Source organism: Choloepus didactylus, chromosome 17, assembly GCF_015220235.1.
Source record: "Choloepus didactylus isolate mChoDid1 chromosome 17, mChoDid1.pri, whole genome shotgun sequence".
Classification (NCBI taxonomy): Eukaryota; Metazoa; Chordata; class Mammalia; order Pilosa; family Megalonychidae; genus Choloepus; species Choloepus didactylus.
The window spans coordinates 4,269,097-4,293,543 of NC_051323.1; the positions used below are offsets into that span (position 1 = coordinate 4,269,097).

General features: G+C 39.6%; 1 protein-coding gene across 3 annotated transcripts in view; it reads left to right on the top strand.

Annotated features, from left to right (window-relative positions):
* EIF2AK3 (eukaryotic translation initiation factor 2 alpha kinase 3) overlaps window positions 1-24,447 on the top strand; it is an 86,265-nt gene that overhangs the window by 19,505 nt on the left and 42,313 nt on the right. For all 3 annotated transcript variants that reach the window (XM_037806782.1, XM_037806783.1, XM_037806784.1), the window contains exon 2: window positions 1,272-1,401. In XM_037806782.1, coding sequence (XP_037662710.1) covers window positions 1,272-1,401 — 130 coding nt within the window. The remainder of the gene's footprint in view (window positions 1-1,271; window positions 1,402-24,447) is intronic.

Below are 24,447 nucleotides of genomic sequence, written 5' to 3' on the forward strand. Positions count from 1 at the left end.
TATGTTGGGTAGTGATAGTAAACCAGGAGCTGAAATCTTCAAAGAATGGGGGTAGTGACAGATGACTATTAGATGGCGTAATAGATGGAACAATCTGATCACGTGCAAATCAAAGCTGAGTATTTTTAGGGAGGAGAAAAGAAAATGGTCTTGAAATGGCAACAGGGAACAAGGAGTGTATCTGCCCCATCACTGGACCCAGTGGTTAGGGGTTATGGGAGAAAAAATTTCTTTTGCTTCTATAGGAAAGCAGTGTCCTCAGGGAGAGTCAGGTTTCTATAGGAGGAAGAAGAGAGAGGCGATTCCATGGAAAGTTGAACAGAGAATTACCATATGACCAAATAATACCACTTCTTGGTATACCCCAAAGAATTAAGCAGGGACTTGAACAGATATTTGCACACCTATGTTCATAGCAGTGTTACTCACAATTGCCCAAAGATGGAAGCAACTCAAGTGTCCATTAACAGATGAACAGATAAGCAAAATGTGATATATACACACAGTGGAATATTATTCAGTCGTAAAAAGGAAAGAAGTTCTGAAATGAGACAACATGGATGAACCTTGGAGACATCATGTTGAATGAAATAAGCCAGACAAAAAAAAAGACAAATGTGTGATCCCACTGATATGAAATACCTAGAATAAGTAAATTCATGGAGACAGACGGTAGCTTATAGGTTACCAGGGACTGGGGGTTGAGGAGAATGGGAAGTTATTGCTTACTAGGCACAGAGTTTCTGTTTGCAGTGATGAAAAAGTTTGGGCAATGGATGTTGGTGATGGTAGCACAGTATTGTGAATGTAATTAATGGCACTGAATTGTATACTTCATTACAATTGGGAAGTTTGAATTGTATATATGTTACTGCAATAAAAAGTTTAAAAAAAGAAAAGCAATAAGTGAACATTCAGAAAAGAATGCATTTTAGGGGGAGGCTTTCCAGAGTTGGGGAAGAGGTGGAAGAGGACAGATAAGAGGACATTGAGTTCAGTGTGGGAATTGAGAATGGGAATGAGGGTGACCTAGGAGTCTGGAGCTTTTAATAAGTGACATAAACAGAAAAAGGGCATTTCGAGATTGTCTTGGTAGTCTAAAGGCATGTAGTGGTGGCAAGACTGAGTGTTGGGGGAAGGTGGGGCCACTTCTCTCCCACCGATAAGAGGCCTGGGGAGGAGCCTGCTTTCTTTTAGTATGTGAAGTAAGTGTCCAGAATCTTAGATATCTTTTAAATAAATCTTTGTCCTATTGATTTTTAAATTTACAGGTCATTGGTAATTATCAGCACTTTAGATGGGCGAATTGCTGCTTTGGATCCAGAGAATCATGGTAAAAAGCAGTGGGATTTGGACGTGGGATCTGGTTCCTTGGTTTCATCCAGCCTTAGCAAGCCAGAGGTAAGAATGTTCTATTCAGTGTTGACTGAAAATCTGCTATATCAGTAAAGCTTATTTTTTTTGCAATTTCGTTGAGATATATTCACCTACCATATAATTATCCAAAGTTGTTCGCAGTATCATGATATAGTTTTGCATTCATCACCGCAATTTTTGAACATTTCATTACTCCAAAAGAATAAGAATAAAAATTAAAGTAAAAAAGAACACCCAAAACATCCCATACCCCTCCTACCCCCACTGTCCATATAATTTTTTTAAATATAGTTTTAAGGAGATATATTCACACACCCTTCAGTTATTCACAGCACCATCACACAGTTGTGCGTTCATCACCATAATCAACTTTTGAACCTTTTCCTTACTCCCCAAAAAATAAAAATAAAAGTAAAAAAGAACACCCAAAACATTCCATCCCCTCCATACTACCATATTCTTCATCTAATTTTTGTCCCCATTTTTCCACTCATCTGTCCATACAATGGATAAAGGGAGTGCGAACCACAAGGTTTTCACAGTCACACTGTATAAGCTACATAGTTACACAGTCGTCTTCAGGAATCAAGGTCACTGGGTTGCAGTTCAGCAGCTTCAGGTGTTTCCCTCTAGCCATTCCAGCACACTAAAGACTAAAAAGGGATATCTATATAGCACATAAGAATACCCTCCAGAGTGACCTCTCAACCCCATTTGAAATCTCTCAGCCATGAAACCTTATTTTGTTTCATCTCTCTTCCTCCTTTTGGTCAAGATGTTCTCAGTCCCACAATGCTGGGTCCAGGCTCATCCCCAGGAGTCATTTCCTGAATTGCCAGGGGGTTTGCACCCCTGGGAGTCATGTCCCACGAAGGAGAGAGAGCTTACAGAGAGAGAGAGGCCACATCTGAGCAACAAAGAGGTCCTCTGGGGGAGACTCTTAGGCACAGTTATAAATAGGCTTAGCCTCTCCTTTGCAGCAACAAGTCTCACAAGGGAAAGCCCCCAGATCAAGGGTTTGGCCCACAAAATTGGCAGTCCTCAATGTTTGCATGAGTATCAGCAATAACCCACGTGGGGAAGTCCAATATTTCCACATTTCTCCCCATTTCCTCGTGGGGGCCCCACAAATACACTTTTTAAAAAAAATTCAGCTTTATTGAGATATATTCACATATCATACAATCATCTGTGGTGTACAATCAACTGCTCACAGTACCATTTGTCCCACAAATATACTTTTACTCTCTGTCCAGATCACTTTGGGAAGTATCAAGATTTCACGTCAGCTTGTACCAACTCACCAAATCCCACTTCCCATTCAAAGCTCCATGCTCCTGTGGTGTTCAAACAAACTGACTTACAAGTTAAATTATCTAGTGTGCTGCAGAAAATATAGATCCTGCACTAAATAAACATCTCCTCCTTTGGTCTCACATAAAAGTTGTAGTTTTAAAACCCGATCATTATCGTCCTTTACCCTTTGGCCTGATTTGCCTTACTCCTAACCAGATCCGCTTCATTCATATCTCTAATTGAAGTCTGAAATCTTTTTCAGTTCTTTTAACGGTTGCCGTATGAGGTAATACTGACATTCCTAGCTGCCGAGCTCTAACTCTGAGTCTCAGGTGTCACACAGATATCCAAAGTTCCAGAGACTGACCAGGTTATACGGAAAGAATTTATCTCAGAATTTAAGGATAACCATTACAACTCAGAAATAGATGTGACTGCTATGAGAGCTTACAATCTAGGGACCTTTACATAGAGCTTTCCCCTGATAACCTGTGCTCTAAGATTCAATTCTCAGAGTTTGCACATTATAGTTAGTCCATATTAGATGAGGAGTTAAAATGTTTGTCTTTTCATTTCTGGTGTACTTCACTCAAAATGCTGTCCTCAAAATCCATTCACACAGTTGCATCACTCACAACTTCATTTCTTCTTGCAGTTGCTCAATTTTGTATTGTATGCATACACAGCAGTGCACCATTCTGTTCATCAGTCAATGAACCCTTAGGCCACCTCCATCCACTGCAAAGCACAAATACTGCCACCATAAACACCAGTGTGCAAATGTCCATTCGTGTCCCTGCTTTCAGATCTTCCAAGTATAAACCCAATAAGGAGGTTGCAGGTCTCTGTGACACCCACATACTTAGCTTCTTGTAGAACCACCACACTGCCCTCCAGATGGGCTACACCATTCTTCTTCCCCACCAACAGTGAATACATACATCCCTCTTTTCAAGTTCTCTCCAGCACTTGTATTCCTCTATTAATTTTTTTCCCTGCAATTTTATAGGGATAGATCCACATACCATACAATCACCCACAGTGTATAATCAGTTATTTATAGTATCATCATAGAATTGTGCATTCATTATCATAGTCAGCACTTACACATACTCATTACTCAAAAAAAGAATTAAAAGAATAGTAAAAAAGATAAAAGAAAAAATTAAAATAAAATACAGCAATAAGGTGCTACTCTAGGTTTCACTAAGTTATACAGTCCCAGTCTTTATCTTCTATCCTCCTTCTGGTGTCCTGCATGCCCCTAACCTTCCTCTTTCAACCTATACTCACAGTCATCTTTGTTCAGTGTACTTACATTATAGCGCTACTATCTCCCAACATTCTGCTCCAAACCTCTCTCCTTTTTCTGTCTATAGTGCTCTCTTTAGTATTTGCTGTAAAGCAGATATCTTGTTCACAAACTCTCTCAGTGTCTGTCTGGGAATATTTGAAACTCTCCCTCATTTTTGAAGGACAGTTTTGATGGGTAAAGAACTCTAGGTTGGCAGATTTCCTCTTTCAGGTATCTTAAATATATCATATCCCTGCCTTCTTGCCTCCATGGTTTCTACTGAGAAATACACATGTAGTCTTATAGAGCTTCCCTTGTATGTGATGGATCACTTTTGCTGCTTTCAGGGTTCTCTCTTTGTCTTTGTCATTTCATAATCTGATAATTAAGTGTCTGTGTAGATCTGTTCTGATCTGTTTTGTTCTGTGCTTCTTGGATCTGTAATTTTATGTCTTTCATAAGAGATGGGAAATTTTCAGTGATTATTTCCTCTGTTATACTTTCTGCCCCTTTTGCCTTCTCTTCTTCTGGGACACCCATGACACGTACACTTATACACATCATATTGTCATTCAGTTCCCTAAGACACTGCTCATATTTTTCCATTCTTTTCCCTGTCCTTTTTTGTGTAAGATTTCAGATGATCTGTCCTCCAGTTCATGAATCTTTTCTTCTGCCTCTTCTTATCTGCTGTTCTGTCTCCATTGTGTTTCTCATCTCTTGTATTGTGCCTTTCATTCCCATAAATTCTGCCAATTGTTTTTTCAAACTTTCGAGTTCTTCCTTATGTTCACCCAATGTCTTTTTTATATCCTTCATCTCTTTTGCTCTATCTTCCCTCAGCTTGTTGATTTGATTTTTGGATTGATTTAGGAGATTTGTTTGATAATTATTTGTTTCAATTCCTGTATCTCAGTTGAAGTATAAGTTTATTCCTTTGACTGGGCCATATCTTTGTTTTTCCTAATGTGACTAGTAATTTTTTGTTGTCTAGGCATCTTGTTTCATTGATTACCCCAATCATACTTTCTCAGATCAGATAGGCCCAGGTCTCAGGAGGAAGGTGTAATCAGTATCAAGTTTCCCTGAGGAGCAGGTTGCCAGACTTTCCTGTGAGGCCTCTAGACTCAGTGCTTTTCCTATCCTGCCCAGCAGACGGCGCTTGTCAGCCCACAGCTCCCCACTGGTGTAAAGACGTATGGTCTGTTTAGTTCTCTGGGGTCAGGGTCCTGGCCAGGGCCAAAGATGTCAGAAGCCAAGCTTAAGTTGTTTCTGGTGCCCACCCCCCAGGCCCTGGGGTCTGAATTCTCTGAGGCAGGGCTGCCACTTGAGCTGGGCCCCACCCCATTTTTCTTAGGGAAGATACACTCTTTAGGGAGTTATCTTCTTCACTTGAATTCCTCCTTTTTCTTTCTGGCTCTGTTAACTCCACCCTTGCCTGGATAAGCCCTGCCTCCTCTCTACCAGGAGGAACCTCAGATTTCTTTCCTACTTTCTCCGGGTTTATCTGTGCTTGTAGCTTGTATTCGGTAGTCCAAATTTGTTAATTAAAACTGCAGTTGGAGCTTGGTTGAGCTACATTCCCTTGCTCTGGGCAGGGACTGCTTCTTTCTCCCACAGCAGTTTTGCAGCTCAGCCTGCCATGCCAGTAGGCGTGGGGCACTGGCTCTGCCGTTTGGGGAGCTTCACTTACAGTTTTTATGCTGCACTCTCAGCTGTTCCACCGATTCCAGGCTGATGTACGATGTGTGAGCAGCCACGGATGTCCCCCAACAGTTGTTCCAGACTATTTACTGGTTGTTCCTGGCTATTTGCTAGTTGCTCTAGGGGACCAACTAAATTCCACACTTCTCTATGCCGCCATCTTGCCCTGCCTCCCAGTATAGCTTATTAAATATAACATTATCATCATTGTTTGCTCTTTTTCTTAGTATTATTATCATATGGTTCCTAGGAATAATAAAATATAAATGAGTTTTACTAGTTCAAAATCCATGCTGCAAAACCCTTACATTATTTCCTACATTTTCCCTCAAGTATACCTCCTAATTGTAAGTTTGGTTCATCTGCATTTTTCTTGGAATGTGATTTTAGACAAATTTGATTTGTCTAAGAAAATCTTTGCTTAATACTGAGATCTGGAACAGTAGTGAGGAAGGAGCATAGATTCAGGGAGACCTTGTTTCCCAGACTGTTCTGGCACATGGCTCAGGTGCGGGCAAGAGTGGCATAGCCCCTGAGGGCCAGTGTCCTCCCCAGCCAAGTGTGTGGTCAGCCTGCCTGGGTGAGCTGTGGAGGGGGTAAGGTGAAGTGAACTCATTTTCCTTGCCTCTCGTCTTGACTGTGCTGGGTTACACCTCTCTCATTTCTTGGAACCTTTGCCTGTTCTTTAAATCTTTTAAAATAATTCCACCTTCTGAGTTGTGACTGCTGATTGAAGCAGTTACCTCTGTCTTCCAGATACCCTCAGCCTTCTACCACGTCAGGCTTTTCCTGTAGGACACTCGTAGGGGTAGCCTGCTTTTCTTTCATTATCAGTCTTTTCCTTTCAAACAGCTTCCTAGCTGGCATAAGTTTGGAAAAGATAAAATGTAGCACAAGGGGCTTGAAAATGACCTGCATAGTGGTGAAAGAGCCTGATGAGAAAACTGCTCCCAGTGACCCATCTGTTTCCTCCAGGAAACCCAGCCTGAGTACCTAGGTGGATACTTAGCAGAGTGGCACTGCCAAATCTCCACAATTGCTGTGAGCTGAGCCCTGACTAGACTTTAGGATGCTTGTTACTTGTCAGACAGTATTCTGAAAATATCTTCTGAGAATAGTGAACATTCTATTGTACTGTGAGTTATTAATACAAATAGCAATTTGAGTGTAAAGTACATTAAATTTTTTAAATTAGTTGTACTCAAATTAATTAGTACTCAAACTAAGTTTTCATGTATTTGTGTTCTGCTGGGATTATGGTTAGTTATGCACATTTTGCTTTATTTTTAAACTAGTTATCAGGGTCTCCCTGAGCTTCTGGGAAGTAAGTCCCCTGAGAACAAGGTTTCATGTGAAGGTTTAACTGAACAACCCCTTGCTAAAGAGGATGTGGCTGAGCATGATCCTGTCAGCTATTTCAGAGGAAGTCAGGATTGGGAGCACAGTTATCTAAGGAGCATTTGTGGAAAGTCCTATGTTCTGATGGTTTGGACAACCATGAACTAGATGCAGGGCTGACAAGGTTTTTGCAAAAAATTTGAAAGAACAGAAGCACTGCCAGACTGGACTGAAAGGGACAGAGAAGGGACAAACGGAAGGAAGAATGGCTTCAAGGGCTGAGGCATGGAAGCCAAGGTCTGGACTGACTCTCCCAGGTGTTTGGGGAGAGTTGAGCCGCCACCACCCTGCTTGGAGAGCGTGGGGGCCTACACACACCCTGGTTTACAGGCAAAGGAAGGCCGCCACTCCAGGGCTTGGAGAGGGCGGGGGCCTACACCCCAGCATTGGTGAGAATGTGCTGCTGCACAGTGCGTGAAGGGTGGGGCGGCCCGTGCAGCAGGCCTGGAGGACAGTGTTGATTCATGGATGACATGCAGACCAGGGGATCCAATGGAATTTGCCCTGCTGAGTTTCTGACTTGCTTGGGACCCATGACCCCTGTTTTCTTTCCCATTTCTCCCTTCTGGAATGGGAATGTCTATCCTATGCCTGTTCCACCATTATTATTTTGGAAGCAGATGACTTTTTTTTAAGGTTTTACTGGTCCATAGATGGAGAGGAATCTGTCCCAGGATGGACCATACCCATAAATGATTTTGAGGAGACTTTGTACTTACAGTTGTTGCTGAAATGACTTAACATTTTTGGGATGTTGTGATGGAATGAATATATTTTGCATAAGGGAGTACATGTCTTTGTGAACTTGAGAGGGCAGACTGTGGGAAATTGAATTGTGCACCCCAGTTTAGACATGATCTTCATCCGCATTCCTGTGGGTATGAACCCATTCATTGTAGGTAGCTACTCTTTCAAGGATGTTATTTTAGTTAAGGTATGACTCCCCTGAATGAGGGTAGGCCTTAAACCAGATTACTGGTGTCTTTATAAGTAGAAGAACTTCAGACATAGAAAGAGAAGGCCCCGGGGAGGAGCCAGAAGTCAACAGAACCCAGACTGGAAAGGAGAGGACATCGCCATGTGACAGAAGGGTAAACCAAGGAACCCCAAGGATGCCGGCAAGCCAGCACCAGAATACTACCTATCCCAGGAAGAAGCAAGCCTTCCAGCTTCTGAAACCATAAGACAGTCAGTTCCTGTTGTTTAAGCCAACCCAGTGTGTGGTACTTGTCATAGCAGCCTGGCAAACTAAGACAGTAGACATGAAAGGTGATCAAAATCAGAAGATTGTAAGCTGCTTACAACTGAGGTAACAGTACACTGTGTTGCTGTGTTGCAGAGCATGTGTGTGTCTGCAAACTAAAATATACACAGCCACAAAAGGATACATTGCATGGTATGGGGAAGTAGAATGTTAAGAGTTGTAATAACGCGAGCTGTTGAGTGTGTTCACATCATTAGCGGCTAGTCTTCCTAAGGTTTTCTTACAAAAAGCGATTGTATTAGTTCAGCTTTCTCATTGTTCCTAGTCCTTACCACTCTCTGTGGTTCATTAGGGCTCTCGTTTTAAGTGTCCTCCCTCCCACCCACCCCCAATGCTAAATTCTTTGGATAAAGTGCTTTGTAATGTTGAATTGTAAGGGAACTCAAAAAGTGTCATTGTTGCTTTTCACAGCAACCAATGAAAACCTCACTGACTAGCTTTTCTTCCATATGAGAGAAGAATCTGGAGACTTCTTTGTATTGTCTAGATACTAATTTTCTACCCTAACAAAAAAAAAAAAAAAAGGAGAAAATCTAAAGATATTGTACCATCTGTGATAGATTTACTAGCTTTTGCTGCTGCCTCAAGTTCTTGGGATCATTTTCCGGGACTGTGTGTTTACTGTATATATGTGCTAAGGACAGCCGCGTTGTCCTGACGTTGTGACATACACTTGATGTACACTGTGCACAAGAAAGTCCTCAATTGCCCCTCCTGAGGCTAAGTTGGTCCCATTTGGTATGAAAGGAAGCTGAAGGTCAGAGAAATTTGCTTGAAGTTGCTGATCGACTACATGGTAAAGCTGGGATGAACCCAGCCTTGCCTGGCTGTATTCCACTCTGCCTGCTCCGGGGCCCATTCCCATTTTTTCTGTACTTCTCCTTTACAGACTCAGGCTGTTCATCTAGTATGTCGGATCTCAAACCTTTTGGCCTCGGGCCCCTTTACACTGTAAAATTATTGAGGTTCTGAAGAACTTTTGTTTTCATGGGTTCTGTCTATCAGTATTTACCGTATTAAAAATTAAAACAGATTTTTGAAACTTCTTATTTAAAATTAATTTAATTCATTAAAAATAACCATAAACCCATTGCATGAAACATAACATTTTAATGAAAGAACTGCTATATTTTCCAAAATGAAAAAAAAATTAATGAGAAAAGTTGCATTATTTTACATTTTTTCAAATCTCTTTGATTTCTGGCTTACTAGAAGACAACTGGATTCTTATATCTGCTTCTGCATCCAATCTGTTGCATTACTGTCTTGATTGAACCATATGAAGAAGAAAATTCAGCTACATACGTATGTGGTTGGAAAAGGAAGGAGTATTTATAAGCCTTTTCAGATAATCAAGGGTGTTCTTTTTTGGTACTATGCAAAAACAAATGAGAATTTCTTAAGTGTTTGTTGCACTGTTGTATTTGAAACTGTATCACTGAATGTTTTGTACTCGGTTGCATTAACATCATTGGTCTGTCTTGCCTTTAAATGGACCCTTTACCCATGCATGATTTTGTAACATCATTTGGAAAATACTGGTTCTCTGAGTTACACAGATCTTCCAATGTTGACACATTTCCCTATAGAATATCAAAAAAAAAAAAAAAAAAAATCAAATTTGTTGCTGTCACCACAGGATTTCATCCGTAAAGCATTGGGTAGCTGTCAAGCCCTCATTAGTAGGCACAGATTTTCCAAAATTCTAATTGTCACTTGAAAATTTGAATTTTATCACAAGTGCTGTCTGTTACTTTCTTTGAAGTGAGAAGTTTACATTGTTTATTTTTGAGAAAATGTTTGCAAACTCCGGTCCCATAACTAGTTTTTCTTTGTTGACTTTTCAAATAAAAATGCAGCTCTGTGAATAAAGCAGCTAGTGCAGCTCCCAACTCAATCACATAATTGCTTTTCCTCAAGACTTCCTTTAGTATGTAGCGGTGCTAATTAGTCACAGATATGTGTTCAAGGGTTGAGATTTAGTAAAATTAGTCATTTTCACTGCTTCATGAAGGACCTTTTTTGTTCCTATGTGTGTGTGACAGTGGAGGCTGCAGTGCCTGCCAGTGCATTTGGTGCTGGGGTCAGGCTAAGGTGCCAGCAGTTTCATTCACCGTCAGTGCAGACCTCAACACGATGGAAAGGCGCCTCACGCCCTTGTGGACCTCTGAAAGAGTCCACAGACACATTTGAGAATCACTGGTCTAGTGTAAGATAGAAATATCATAAGTAGGTTTTGTAAGTTTATAAACATATTAACAGGGAGGGAGGAATGTGTTGTAAGCTTGAGTCATGTGTAAGTTTATAAACATATTAACAGGGAGGGAGGAATGTGTTGTAAGCTTGAGTCCTGTGTAAGTTTATAAACATATTAACAGGGAGGGAGGAATGTGTTGTAAGCTTGAGTCATGTGTTTTATGGTGTGTGTTGCTGAGCATCTAGAAGTTATGTTCAGAATTTGGACATAAAGCTCCCAAAAGAGAATTAAAAACTGCCATTTGACTTGCCCCAAATTGGATGCACATAGTATTCCTTTCTAAATGTGTCTGGTACAGTATTTTATGAGGATCCCTAACTTTTTGTGAGAAGTAGCTGATTTTCACTGCCTGAAGCCCAGAGTTTGGCAGGAAAACGTGGTGTTGGGAGAAGGGCTGGGTGCAGCAGGCACTGGTGTGGAGAGGGAGTGTGTGCCAGCTGGGTGACAGTCAGTCAGTCCCTGGCTCCATTTGGGAAATTCTCCAAGCTCTCATCCAGAGTGGTGTGAAGATGAAGCAGATTAAACCCAGAAAACCAGACTGCCTAGCAGATCTGTTCTGTGCACCGCAGGGTGTGAAGTTGCATATTCATCTAATGAGAAGAAGCCAAAGGGTAAAAGATTTGGTAGACTGTATAATAATTTTTATGTTTTTAATGATGGTGGAATTGCTTATGGGACACAAGTGCTTTTGCCAGGCTAATAAAGTAGAACTAGCACAGGAACTTTTTAGGCATTGTGGTATTCTGGAAGCAGGACTAGGGTTCAGAAGGCTTCATTTCGAGCCATGATTCTTCTATTAATGTGCTGTCTTACCTTGGTCAAACTATTAATCCAGTAGAGCTTTAATTTCCTTCTCTGTAAAATTATGGGATTGTACTAAATCTCTAAAAAATTGTTCTAACTGCAGAAATCATGTGGCACTCAAATAAACTATCTAGAGGAATTTTTGAATTTCTCCCTTTCACTACATTTAAGGATTCTTTTAAAAATAGAGCACACATCCTTTAGAAATTACATTTAGTTGCTTATCTCCTTGCCTCTGACTTACTCTGATGTTGTCCTTAACCTTTTCAAATCCAAAAGGCTTATAAAATAGTGTATTATCATGCCGTTTTAAGTGGTGTCTTGATAATATTAATGAAAAAATAAGTTCCCAGAGGATAAGGGAGACTGACAGTTCAATTTAATCCAGTGTTTTATGTTACATTTAGAATGAATTGTAAGCCACAGAAAAGTTGAGGTGCCTTGGGGCGCAGATCTTATTTGCCTGTCTTTCCTGCTGACTGTGTATTTGCAAACTTCCTCAAGAGAACACTGACAAAAAACCAAGCTAAAACTGTGCATGCGTGTGTTAGAATAAATGATGAATCTAAGGGTCACCTTAGCTTAGCTGTTGTGCCTTAGGTTCTAAGCTAATAAATTTGACAGTTAATAGAAGCAAAGAATTTTGTTTTTAATTTTTCAGAAGGACCACCAGAGGCAAAACCTGATTTGCTTCCTTTGGTAATTTATATGCAGATTCAACCTTGAAAAAGCTGTGGGAAGATTTGCATGTGGTTCCTTACTGATTGTCTTAACTTTTTGCTTTATGATGTATTTACATAGGTTTTCTTTGGGGGTCTCTGGGTGACATTTTGATCAGTTGGCCCCAAATCTAAGTAGATCCTTGAACTGTCTACTTCTTCATGTCCTTGAACACATTCATAAATGCAAAGACCATATTGTAATTGTGTATATAACTAATTTGTCCATAGACGAATACCTTTAGCTTTTCTTTACTGAGAGATACTATGTTTGTTTTCTGTTAAAATGCAGATGTGTTCTTTAATTTTTTTTCTCTCTTAAAAAGAACAAACAGCTCTCTTATAAGTCTATAGTTAGAATTTGCGGTTTTGTTTTATTTTAGTTTTCTTTCTTCCCAAGGGACACTGCCTTTCTGTTTCAGACAGGTGCAGAAACAGTCAACTAGGGTGGTGGCTCTGCCCTGCCTTCCTCCCCACCCCACCCCCCACCCTGGGTTTCAGACTCCATCATTCATCGGGACTGGTACAAGGGCCTTAAAAGCTGGGGGGAGCCTTTGAAGAGTACACCTTTCATAGTTACTAATTTGTTTCACAAAGGGTCCATTAGTAGACTCTTGAATATTGCTTTGAAAAGAGAATCTGTATTCTCTTTGCAAGTTCTCTACCTTACACTGAAAGCTGTATTGATTATTTTGCAGTTTTTCATTTGTGCATAAACTGGCATATTTTGAGTCTGGCTGTGTCATCTAAAATGGCAATTTATTTTGCATAGTGACTGTCAATCATGTAGCAAGCCAATATTTAAATACTTGGTTAATTGCTTTTCTTTTAATTATAGAAATGAACCAGCTCTGATTTAATTTTGTTTCATTAATCCCTTAGCATGGCTGAAAGCAGTGCTGTGAACCAAACCAGTGTATTCCAGCATGCATGTGACCAAAGGAGAAATTGATTAGACCCTGTTATTTAGGAAATTGACTTCTCATGCACATTGTTCATCTACTTCATGGATGTATATTACCTAAGTGAAGGCAGAGATGGTTATTAAAATCAGTTTTCTTTCATCATGAGTATGAAAAGTATGCTTGAAAAGCTAGCCTAGTAATTTTCCTTGAAGTATTTTGTTTTGTAGGTTGACTATAGGTTAAGGAAAGAAAGAACTAAGCAATTGTTAACTATTAGGTATCTCTCTGCTCTCAGGCATTAATTCATAATCTTTGATGGTAATAATTACCAAATCACTTAAGGGTTTTTTGTTTTTTACCTGTATTTCCTTTTAAGCATTTCACCTGGATTCATTGTCCAGCTAACATCCAGATCCGCTGCAGGCTCTCAAACCCTCAAGATGGATAATCTAAGCAGCCGTCAGTAAGGATGCTCCCTTCTCTGACAGCCAAGCTTTGAGGCTTGTGGGATTCCCAGGGACACTTTATTTCAGCTGTCTCCCTTTTACTCTCCCTGTCATGGTAATTTCAGTGTTTTCAGTGAAATAAAAAAAGCATTTCCTCATCACAGCAGTGTTGGAGCTCCCCCCCTCCGCCTTTTTTTTTCAAGTCACAAATAGCCAATTCTGGAATCTCATATTCTAGTCACTTGCAAAGACATAACCTTTGTATGTTCCATATATACTGCATCATTTTTGAAGAATTAGAATATACAAAGATATACCTAACCTTTTTTTCAACTAGAGAAGTTGTATAATTATAGAAAAATCATGTAGAAAATACAGAGTTCTTGCAATTGTGCAATTCACTGGTGTTAACTACATTCACGATGTTGTGCTACCATCACTACCATCCATTAACAAATGATTTCCATTACCTCAAACAGAAACTACTGATTAAGTATTAACTCACCATCCCTACCCCTCCTCTGGTCCCTGGTAGCCTGTATTCTAGTTTCTAGTTTTATGAATTTGCATATTGTAATTATTTCACATCAGTGAGATTGTACAATATTTGTCCTTTTGTGTCTGGTTTATTTCAGTCAGTGTGATGTCTTCAAGGTTCATCCACGTTGTTGCATGCATCAGAAACTTATTCCTTTTCAGAGCCCAAGAATATTCCATTGTATATATATACTACATTTTGTTTATCAGTTCATCTGTTGATGGACACTTGGGTTGCTTCCATCTTTTGGCAATTGTGAATAATGCCAGTATGAACACTGGTGTGTAAATATCTGTCCAAATCCCTGCTTTCAATTCTTTTGAGTGAATACCTGGAAGTGAAATTGCCAGGTCATATGATGAGTCTATAGTAAACTTTCTGAAAAACCACCAAACTGTTTTCCACAGTGGCTGTACCATTTTACATTTCCACCAGTGATGAACGAGTGTTCCTGTTTCTCCACATCCATTCCAACACTTGTAATTTTCTGTTTTTTTAAGAGGCATTCTAGTGGGATGACATATCTCATTGTGGTTTGATTTGCATTTCCCTAATGACTAATGATATTGAGCATCTTTTCACAGGCTTGTTGGCAATCTGTATATCTTTGGAGATTGCTCTTAAAATCTTTTGCCCATTTTTAAATTTAGTCAAATTTGTCTTTTTGTTGTTGAGTTGTAGGGTTTCTTTATATATTCCAGATATTAAACCCTTATCGGATATATGGTTTCCAAATATTTCCTCCCTTTCTGAAGGTTGTCTTTTTCATTCATGATGAAATCCTTTGGTGCACAAAAGTTTTTAATTTTGATGAGATGCCATTTAGCAATTTTTTCTTTGTTGTTCTTGCTTTTGGTGTAAAGTCTAATAAACTATTTCTCAACATAAGTTCCTGAAGATGCTTCCCTGTGTTTTCTTGTAGAAGTTTATAGTTTTAGGGTTTTGATCCATCTTGAGCTAATTTTTATATATGGTGTGAGGTAGGGGCCTACCTTCATTCTTTTGCATGTGGATATCCAGTTTTCCTGGTACTGTTTGTTGAAGAGTGTTCTTTCTCCATTGATTGGACTTGGCACCCTTGTCAAAAGTTACTTGGCCAAAGTGTGAGAGTTTATTTCTGCACTCTCAGTTCTATTCCATTGGTCTATATTGTCTGTGCTTGTACCAGTTACCTATTAACTTTTGTTTAATATTGCTTATCTTTAGTTGAATGATAAAGTGCTTTAGGATCCTTTAGAGCCTTTGTTATAATCAAAGGAGAATTTGAGGGCTGATAGAGATTTCTGATAAATCAAAGGCTGCTAACAGTTTGATATATTTAATTCGTACATTGAATTAATTTTTATTTGGTTTCCAGGCTTTGTTTTTTTAACACAATTTTATTGAGTTGTAATCACATAACATACAGTCATTCAGCATGTACAATCAGTTGTTCACAGTGTCATCATATAGTTGTGTTTTCATCACCACAAACTTTGAACATTTTCATTATTCCAAAAAATGAAATGAAAATTAAAATGAAAAAGAGTATCCAAAACATCCCATTCCCCTTCTCCCCCCATTGTTCATTTACTTTTTTTTTTAATACGGTTTAATTGAAACATATTCACACACCCTACAGTCTTCCACAGTGTACGGTCAGTTATTCACAGCACCATCATACAGTTATGCATTCATCACCAGAATCAATTTTTGAACCTTTTCCTTACTCCAAAATAAAAATAAAAGCAAAAAGGAACACCTAGATTTTTCCATCCCCTCCATCCCACCCCATTCTTCATCTAATTTTTGTCCCCATTTTCCCACTCATCTGTCCATACACTGGAGAAAGGGAGCGCAAGCCACAAGGTTTTCACAATCACACTCACGCTATGCAATCTACATAGTTATACAATTGTCTTCAAGAATCAAGGGCACTGGGTTGCAGTTCAACAGCTTCAGGTATTTCCTTCTCACCATTCCAACACACTAAAGACTTAAAGGTTATGTATCTATATAGAGCATAAGAATACCCTCCAGAGTGACCTCTCGACTCCATTTGAAATCTCTCAGCCACTGCAACCCTGCTTTGCTTCATCTCTCTTCCCCCTTTTGGGCAAGAAGATCCTTTCAATCCCACAGTGCTGGGTCCAGGCTCATCTCCAGGACTCATTTCCTGCATTGCCAGGGGGATTCACACCCTTGGGAGTCACATCCCATGTAAGGGGGGAGGGTAGTGAGTTCACCTGCTGAGTGGGCTTGGAGAGAGGGGCCACAGCTGAGCAACAAAGAGGCTCTTTGTGGGGGACTCCTAGGCACAGTTGTAAGTGGGCTTAGCCTCTTCCTTGCAGCAACTAGCCCCACAGGGGAGGGCCCCCAGATCGAGGACTCGGCCCACCAAATTGGTAGTTCGAGGCTTTGTTTTTAAATGGATGTTGTGAATCCATGGGTGGGAAAGAAATAACTGACCTAGTATAATTAGGCATTCTGTCTTCTTTCCCCTTGAATATACTTTTAGAGCACCTATTTGAATTCTAAAAGCTTTTATTATTTTTGAAATTTGGTGTTAATGACCCAGAGTTCTTTTCTGGAGTTTCCTTACAGAGAATTAAAGAAGGCTCATGATGAATTATGGTAGTCAGATGTTTCTGAATTGAGTTTATAGTTGTTGTTTTTTTTTTTTAACATTTTCTTTAAAATGTGTACATATGCATGCACACACACAAATTATATTGGAGGTTCAAAATAGTAGCTCTGGATCATTACATCTGCATAATTATTGTGTGCTTAGCACTTTATAGTTTGCAAAGTGATATCAAATCCATTCTTACTTAATCCTTAAAATAGCCTTTTGAAGTAAATTTTCTTATTAACTGCATTTATCAAATACGAAGATCAGGGCTCAAAAAGGTTCTTTGATTTGTCTGATGTGGTAAAGCTGAAACTCAGCCCTAGATCTTTGAACTTATTCTTTGCCCTCTTTTCAATATTTCATGCTTTTGAAATGCCTCAGTACTTAACAGTGTATTTGCATTTTCTCTACTGAGTCTTCATGTGCTTTATGAGGAATAATTACTCAAAGACATAGTGTATATAACATACTTAGCATGCTGCTTTCCACATTGTAATTGCTTACCTGCCTCCTAAACAATCCCAATGGGTTAGTCAAAGGTTTCTGAATTTAACATGTCCAAAATTGAACTCGTCATTGTGGGGTGGGTGGTCGTGAGAGTTGTGCACTGGGGTGCAGTAGTGCCCAGCATAGATGAGGTCCCTGCCCTCACAGAACTCACATGGCACTTTATGGGGCCAGCTGGAATGACAGGTGTGAAGCAGAGTATTTATAATGTAATCGAGCTGTGGTGACTGCCACAAGAAGTACAGCGCACTAAGAGGGACTGCAGCTAGGATACCTGGCTTGCCTGGTCTGGAGGATCAGAGAAGACTTCTCAGGAGAAATAATGTTTACACCTGAGATGACATGATGAGCAGGAGCTGCCTAGAAAAGGGGTGGGTAGAGATGGGCAGGACCACTCTGGGAGAGGAAGTCACCTGTGTCAAGACCATGTGGCAGGAATTACTGTGATGTGACTCAGGGATCTGAAAGGTGAGAATGGCAACAAGGGTAGGGGCTGGGGAGAGGCAGCAGAGACAAACCCACTGAGGCAGGCCAGGGCCAGGTCATGCGGGCCTAGCGAGCTGTGCTAACCAAGTATGGGAGCCATGAATGGATTATAAGTGGGGGAGGACATGCTGACTATAGGGAATGAACTGGAAAAGGGTAAGAGCAGAAGTGGAGAGACCAGATAAGAGACATCGTGGTAGTCTAGGCAGGGATGGTAGTGTGGACTGGGGGGACAGTGGGAATGGAGCAAAGAAAAGTGATGGATTCAAGAGATGTGTAGGGAGGGAAGACTTCATGAAATAAAAAGACCTTCCAAAGGAGGAGTTGTTGTGAATTAAGAACAGGTATAGAGGGCAAGGACATGAGCTTGTTTAGATTTGATGAGTTTGGAGTGACTGAGAGATCTTCAGTCAGATGTTACATCGACATTTAACTATATGGATCTTGAGCTCACAGAGGAAAGGTCTGGACTGAAGATACAGCTAGGATTGCAAGTATCATGGGAACTAAGAGCAATTGTCTTGAAAGAGAGTAGAGTGAGAAGATGACCTAAGAGCAAACTTTTAGACTCTAACATGTTAAGGTTCAGATAGAGGAGTATGAGTCAGCAAGTGGCTGAGGGTCAGACAAAACAGAAAAAAAGTGTCTCAAGGATACATTGGTTTTAGTAGGATTTTAGGGATTTTCCTACTTTCCTCCAGATTTCCCCAATGGCTACTTGGTATAAATACCTTATGAATATTCATAAGCTTAAATACTTCCACAATTAGGGATAAGTGGTTTATAAAGCAAATGCTGCACAGAGACAACCTTTTGATTCATTGGAGTCTCACTGAAAGTGGACCTGTTAAAAAAAAAAAAGTCAAAAAACTGTTGTGATTATGGAGAAATTGCAGGAACAGGGAAAGGAGTGGGAAAGAAAAGCAGGAGGCCTATGGATACCTAAAGTGGTGGAAACACTAATCAGTAGTTTGGGGACAAAAAGACATCCCTTTTAAGGTAGTTGTGGGAAGTGATTGTGAGGCTCACCATTGTGAGCACTGGTTATTGTACCATGCTAGAGATGCTCCTGGTGTGCTTGAGATGGGAAAGGAGATGTGCCCCTTTGAGAGGTACGGTAGGAGACCTGGTGTTTTCCCCAGCCTGATTCCTCCTGGTCTGCAGTTACTCTTCATTATCTCTCTTTCTCTGAGTCTGCATCTTGCCACAGATTTTTCCTCAGTTACTCTCCCCATTCTCCCCTTTTAACTCCTGCTGCTTCTTCACTTGCACCTGGGGCTTGGCTTTTGTAACTCTCACAACCGGTGGGTTCTTTTTCCCACTTGTCTTGTTAGAGAACAGACTGGTCTCAATAATTCCCCTGAGCAATTTTTTAATGCAGTTTTTTTTTAGATATATTCACACACCACATAATTCATCCAAAGTATACGATCAGTAGCTCACAGTTTCATCGTATAGTTGTGTATTCATCACCACAATCAATTTTAGAACATTTTCATTATCCTCCCCCCCCCCAAAAAAAGTATACCCAAAACATCCCATACCCCGTATCCCCTCCCCCTATTATTTATGTATTTTTTTTCTTTATTACCCATCTGTCCATACACTGGATCCAGGAAGTGTCAGTCACAAGGTTTTCACAATCACATGGTCACACAATAAAAGCTATGTATTTATATAGTCATCATTGAGAATCAGGGCTATTGCATTACAGTTCAACAATTTCAAGTATTTCCTTCTAGCTATTCTAATACACTAGAAACTAAAAAGGAATATCTATATAATGCATAAAAATAACCTCCATAATAACCTCTCGACTCTATTTGAAATCTTTTAGCCACTGAAACTTTATTTTGTTACATTTCTTTTCCCCCTTTTGGTCAAGAAGGCATTCTCAATCCCATGATGCCAGGGCCAGGCTCATCCCTGGGAGTTGTGTCCCATGTTGCCAGGGAGACTTACGCCCCTGGGAGTCCTGTCTCTCTTAGAGGGGAGGGTAGTGAGTTAATTTGCAGAGTTGGCTTAGAGATACAGGCCGCATCTGAGCAACAAAAGAGGTTCTCTGGGGGTGACTCTTAGCCATAGTTATAAGTAGGCTTAGCTTTGCCATGGGAGAGATAAGTTTCATAAGAGCAAGCCTCTAGATCAAGGGCTTGGCTTGTTAGACTGGGAGCCCCAGTTGTTTAAGAAAATAGCAGGAATTCCCCAGGTGGGGAGGTTTAATAGTTCTGCATTTTTCCCCATTCCCTCAAGGGGACTTTGTAGACACATTTTTATTTTCTCCCCAAATATTCTGGAATGTGTTAGGGTATTACATTAGCCAATAAAGAATAGCAAGAACTCATTCCCTATTCTAGGTTCCCTGTAATTATGTTGTTTAAATAAATTGACCAGGCAGTTTAAATTAGTGTGCTTCAGAAAATATAAATTTTGTACCAAATAACCCTCTTTTCCCATGGTCTCACACAGAAGTTGGAGTTTTAAAATACAGTCAGTATCACCCTTTACCCTGTATTCTAATTTACCTTAGTCATAATCCAGTCCATTTCATTCATATCTCTAATTGTAGTCCGATCTCTTTTTCAGCTTCTTTAGCAGTTGCTGTATGGAGTAATGCTGATTTTCAGAGCTGCAGAACTCTAGCTCTGAGTCTCAAGTGTCACACAGATACTTGTGTGTCCAGGGAACGACCAGGTTACACACAAAGAGCACAGCGTCTCAGAATTTAGAAATAACAGTTGAAACTCAGGAATAGATGTGACTGGTGTAAGACCTTACAATCCAAGGAACCTTTACAATTAGCCTTATTGAACATTCTGTACTCCTTAATCATTGATTGCCCAATCTCTGTCCCTATTCTCTCCCCAGATAACCTATGCTCTTGAATTCAATTCTCAGCGTTTGCTCATTATAGTTAGTTTATATTAGTGAGGCCTTACAATAGTTGTTCCTTTGTTTTTGGCTAAGTTCATTCCACATAATGTCTTCAAGATTCATTCACCTAGTTGCATACCTCGTGACTTCATTCCTTCTTGCAGCCGCTCAGTATTCCATTGTATGTATACACCAGAGTTCACCCCTCCATTCATCCACTGATGTACCCTTAGGCTACCTCCCTCCGCTGCAAATCCTGAATAATGCCACCATAAACATCAGTGTGCAAATGTCTATCCGTGTCCCTCCCCTGAGCAACTTTTGGTTTTCAGTCTTTCTTCTTGATGTGATTTTTGGGATAAATGCAGAAAGAATGATAGAATCAGAAATCACTCTTGTATTCCCCTTAATGTAATAGTAGATGATCAATTGATACAAAAATGATGAAAAGCCGATGGGGTGGGACACTTGAAAATGGAAGGATCAGGCTGACTGCCCTGAACTCACTGGTTGATAATCACATCACTAAAAGCTGGGCAGCCACAGACCTTATGCCTCCTAGTATGAAGTAATACAGGGGTTCAGCAAACCTTTTCTGTAAATGGCCAAGTAGTATATATTTTAGGCTTGTATACCACACAGTTTCTGTCATAACTAATTGTATCTGCCATCCTCGAACAAAAGGAGTTCAAACAGTATGTAAATGATTGAGCACGACTGTGCTCCAGTAATGTGTCACTTACAAAAACATTCAGTGGGCCAGATTCGGCCCTTGGGCTATAGTTTGCTGACCCATAGATAATAGCAAGTACAAAGCACCACCTGTGAGGTGTCCTTGTCAAAAAAGAAAGGAAACTGCATCAGATCAAAGCTCCAGGTCTAATCACACTTTTCAGGAAATACAGGGGATAAGGGAGCAAATTAAATAACATGCAAAATCTAAACCAGGGCATTTTATGAGACAGATACCCTGGTTTCTCAAGTAAATCAATACATGCAAAAGGAGGTGAGAGAGGTTCTTATAGGGGGAAGGGGGACTCAATGAACTGTAATACGTGGATTTTGAATTCTTCATTGGAACAAAACCAATTGTAAAATATATCTTTGAGGCAGTCAGGGAAATGTATTAGATGATTTTAAGGAATTATTGTTAATTCTTTAGATGTAATAGTGGCATGGTAGTTAAGTTTTAAAAGTCCTCAGCAGTGAGTGCTGATGTAGTTATATGTGCAATGTCATGATGGCTGGGATTTGCTTTACAGAGCTTTGGTAAACAAGTATTTGTGGGTGGGTGGAAAGTCGATGAAACGGTAGGCAAAATGTTGACAATTGTTCAAACTGGATGTTAGATACTTGGGGTTTATTATACTAGTCTCTTTATGTTTGGAAAATTTCCTCATGTTAAAGGAAAGTTGAATGTATCTCCCAAAAGCAATTGGGTAGCTGGGGGGTGATAGTTGAGTAGAAAAGGGATGGACCACATGAAAAAATATTTTTTCATACAATTAGAGAGATTTTTGTTTTCACTGCTAGTAGTATTAATTTTAGTAATAATACTTCCTTTATTTTCTTCCTTTACTTCCTGCTGCTTGAAAATTAGAGTCCTTGTTTTCATATTCTTATTTCAGGTAGCAGTCTCTGGTATTCATTATGCCACTTAAATTTTTGATCATAAATAGAAATGGAATACTTTGTTAAACTGCTTTGTGATTGTATGGCTAAAGAGCCTGATTGGATCCTTGGTACTGAGTTTGCTAGGCAATGAGACAGGCCTTTTATTTTAAAATTAGGACCAGGAAAAGAAATAGAGGAAATGAATCTCTCTTTTTTTAGACAAAATAACAAGAATTTATATTTGTTAAAATGACTGAAGGTCATTTTATACCCAAATCATGCCCTTGGTTTGAGATGCAGAGCAGCGAGTCAGAACAAATAGCTGCTTACATGGCCAGATCAGTGGGATGTGAACATGCTTCACCATAACCCACATTTTTTTTCTACCAAGAGATTTGCAGCTGACTCTCCGGGTGACTCATTCCTCTGCTTAGGGGTGAGGTAATGCTATCATGAGGGGTGATGTCATCCTTTACCTGAGCTGCATGCAGACATCGCTGCTTGTGGCTCTCAAGGAAGGGCACCATCTGCTTTCACATGCGTAGCTTGAAAGATTTTATGAAGATCGATGCAAAGGTTAGCAGCCATTTGTGTGACTCATAAGCAGCCAATGAGGGGAGAGCAGCAGTTTAAAAGTGAACTTTAAAATTCATAATCCAGAAATATGACATGATGATTCGGTATTGTGAATCATAATGCTTTTAAAAAAATTTTTCTTCTTGTTTTTGTTTGCATTTGTCTCATTGAGTTAGTACTGCTGAAGAGTTATTTCATAAAATGAGGCAATTTTCTCTTATTCCTCAATTTGGTCAGTCATTTCAAGAGTTCTTGGTTATGTAACCCATATTTTTAATTGAAAACAGTAAGTTTGCCTTGTTTTACTTTGAAGGTGCATAAATCATTTTTAAAGAAAAGACGGTGAATTTTAGTCTGTATTGGTTTGACAGTTGTTTTTTGCACTTAGTTGCCATTGTGTTCCCTAAGGATCTGCTGCTGCTTTAGGGAAAGAGAGGTTAATGGAAGAAGAAACGGTCAAAAATAAATGCTTTCTGTTTACAGACCCACTAACTCTCCTTCCTCTTTCTTTTAATGATTCACATCTGCTTTCCTTGTTTGCACCTTAACCTGGTGTGATGATTGAGATCACTGCATAATTGAAATACCTATTGTTTTACTTTACCATAATTTGAATTTACTGTTCTAGCAAATAGAATGTAGAATAGCTAACATACTGTGAAAGGTAGGGAGCAATAAATATATGATTTTCAAACTGACGTGTAACTCAAAATGGGAGATCCTATTGGATAAATACTACATTGTTGTTATTTTGGAGTTTGCATACTAAATTTGTTCTTAATGACAACCTCAAGTTGGACAGTCTGAAAAATATAAATATTCTTTCTATTTCTAAATATACATAGTTATAAATATAAATACAGTACAAAGGAAAATGCCTATATACCCAAATTTGCTAACCCCAAACTTTGTTTGCCAAATCTCATCTGCTTTATCATTTAAGCATGAGTGCATCCCCTCTGTCTTCCTTCCTCCTTCCCTCTTTCTCTTCCCCACACACATACACACTTTTTTTTTTTCTGAAACATTTGAAGATAAATATATGTCAAGGTCCTTTATTCCTAAATACCTCTTTGAGTGTTTCCTAATAAACACAATCCCTGATGTAATCACAGTACAGTAATCAACTTCACACATTTATATTGATAAAATACTTTACTCTCCCGTCTATATTCCAGTTTCATCAGCTGACCTAATGATGTACTTTATAGCATCTAATCTAGGGTCAGGGAGTGCATCTTTTAATCTGGTTTTGTCCACAGCCTTTCTTTGTCTTTTACAACATTGACATGCTCTAAGGATAGTCTCTTTGCCCCAATTTTTAAACAGAAAGAGAAAGTTCCTCGTTTTGTGCTTGTCTGCTGTTTCTTTGTGATTGGGTTCAGGCTGGAGTGCTGCATGGGCAGGGTTGTGTCGTGGCCTCCCCAAGGAGATCACATCTGTCGCTCATGGATGATGTTAGTTTTGACAAAAGTATTGTCCAAATTCTCCACTATATGGTTACTGTTTTCTTTTTTTTTTCCTTTGTAACAAGCCGTCTGTGGAGAGGCCTTTGAAGATTATGTAAACATCCTGCTACTCATAAAAACTTGCACCTAGATTTTGCACCCACTGCTGATTCCTGCCTGATCCATTCTTTACTATGGTGGTTGCAAAATGCTGATTTTTTCCAACTCAGTACTCCCTCCATATTTACTCTTGTCATTTTATTGAAGTAAGAGTCTTCCCTTCTCCCTTACAGATTATTTTTTAATCTATTTTTTATCAATGTAGGCTC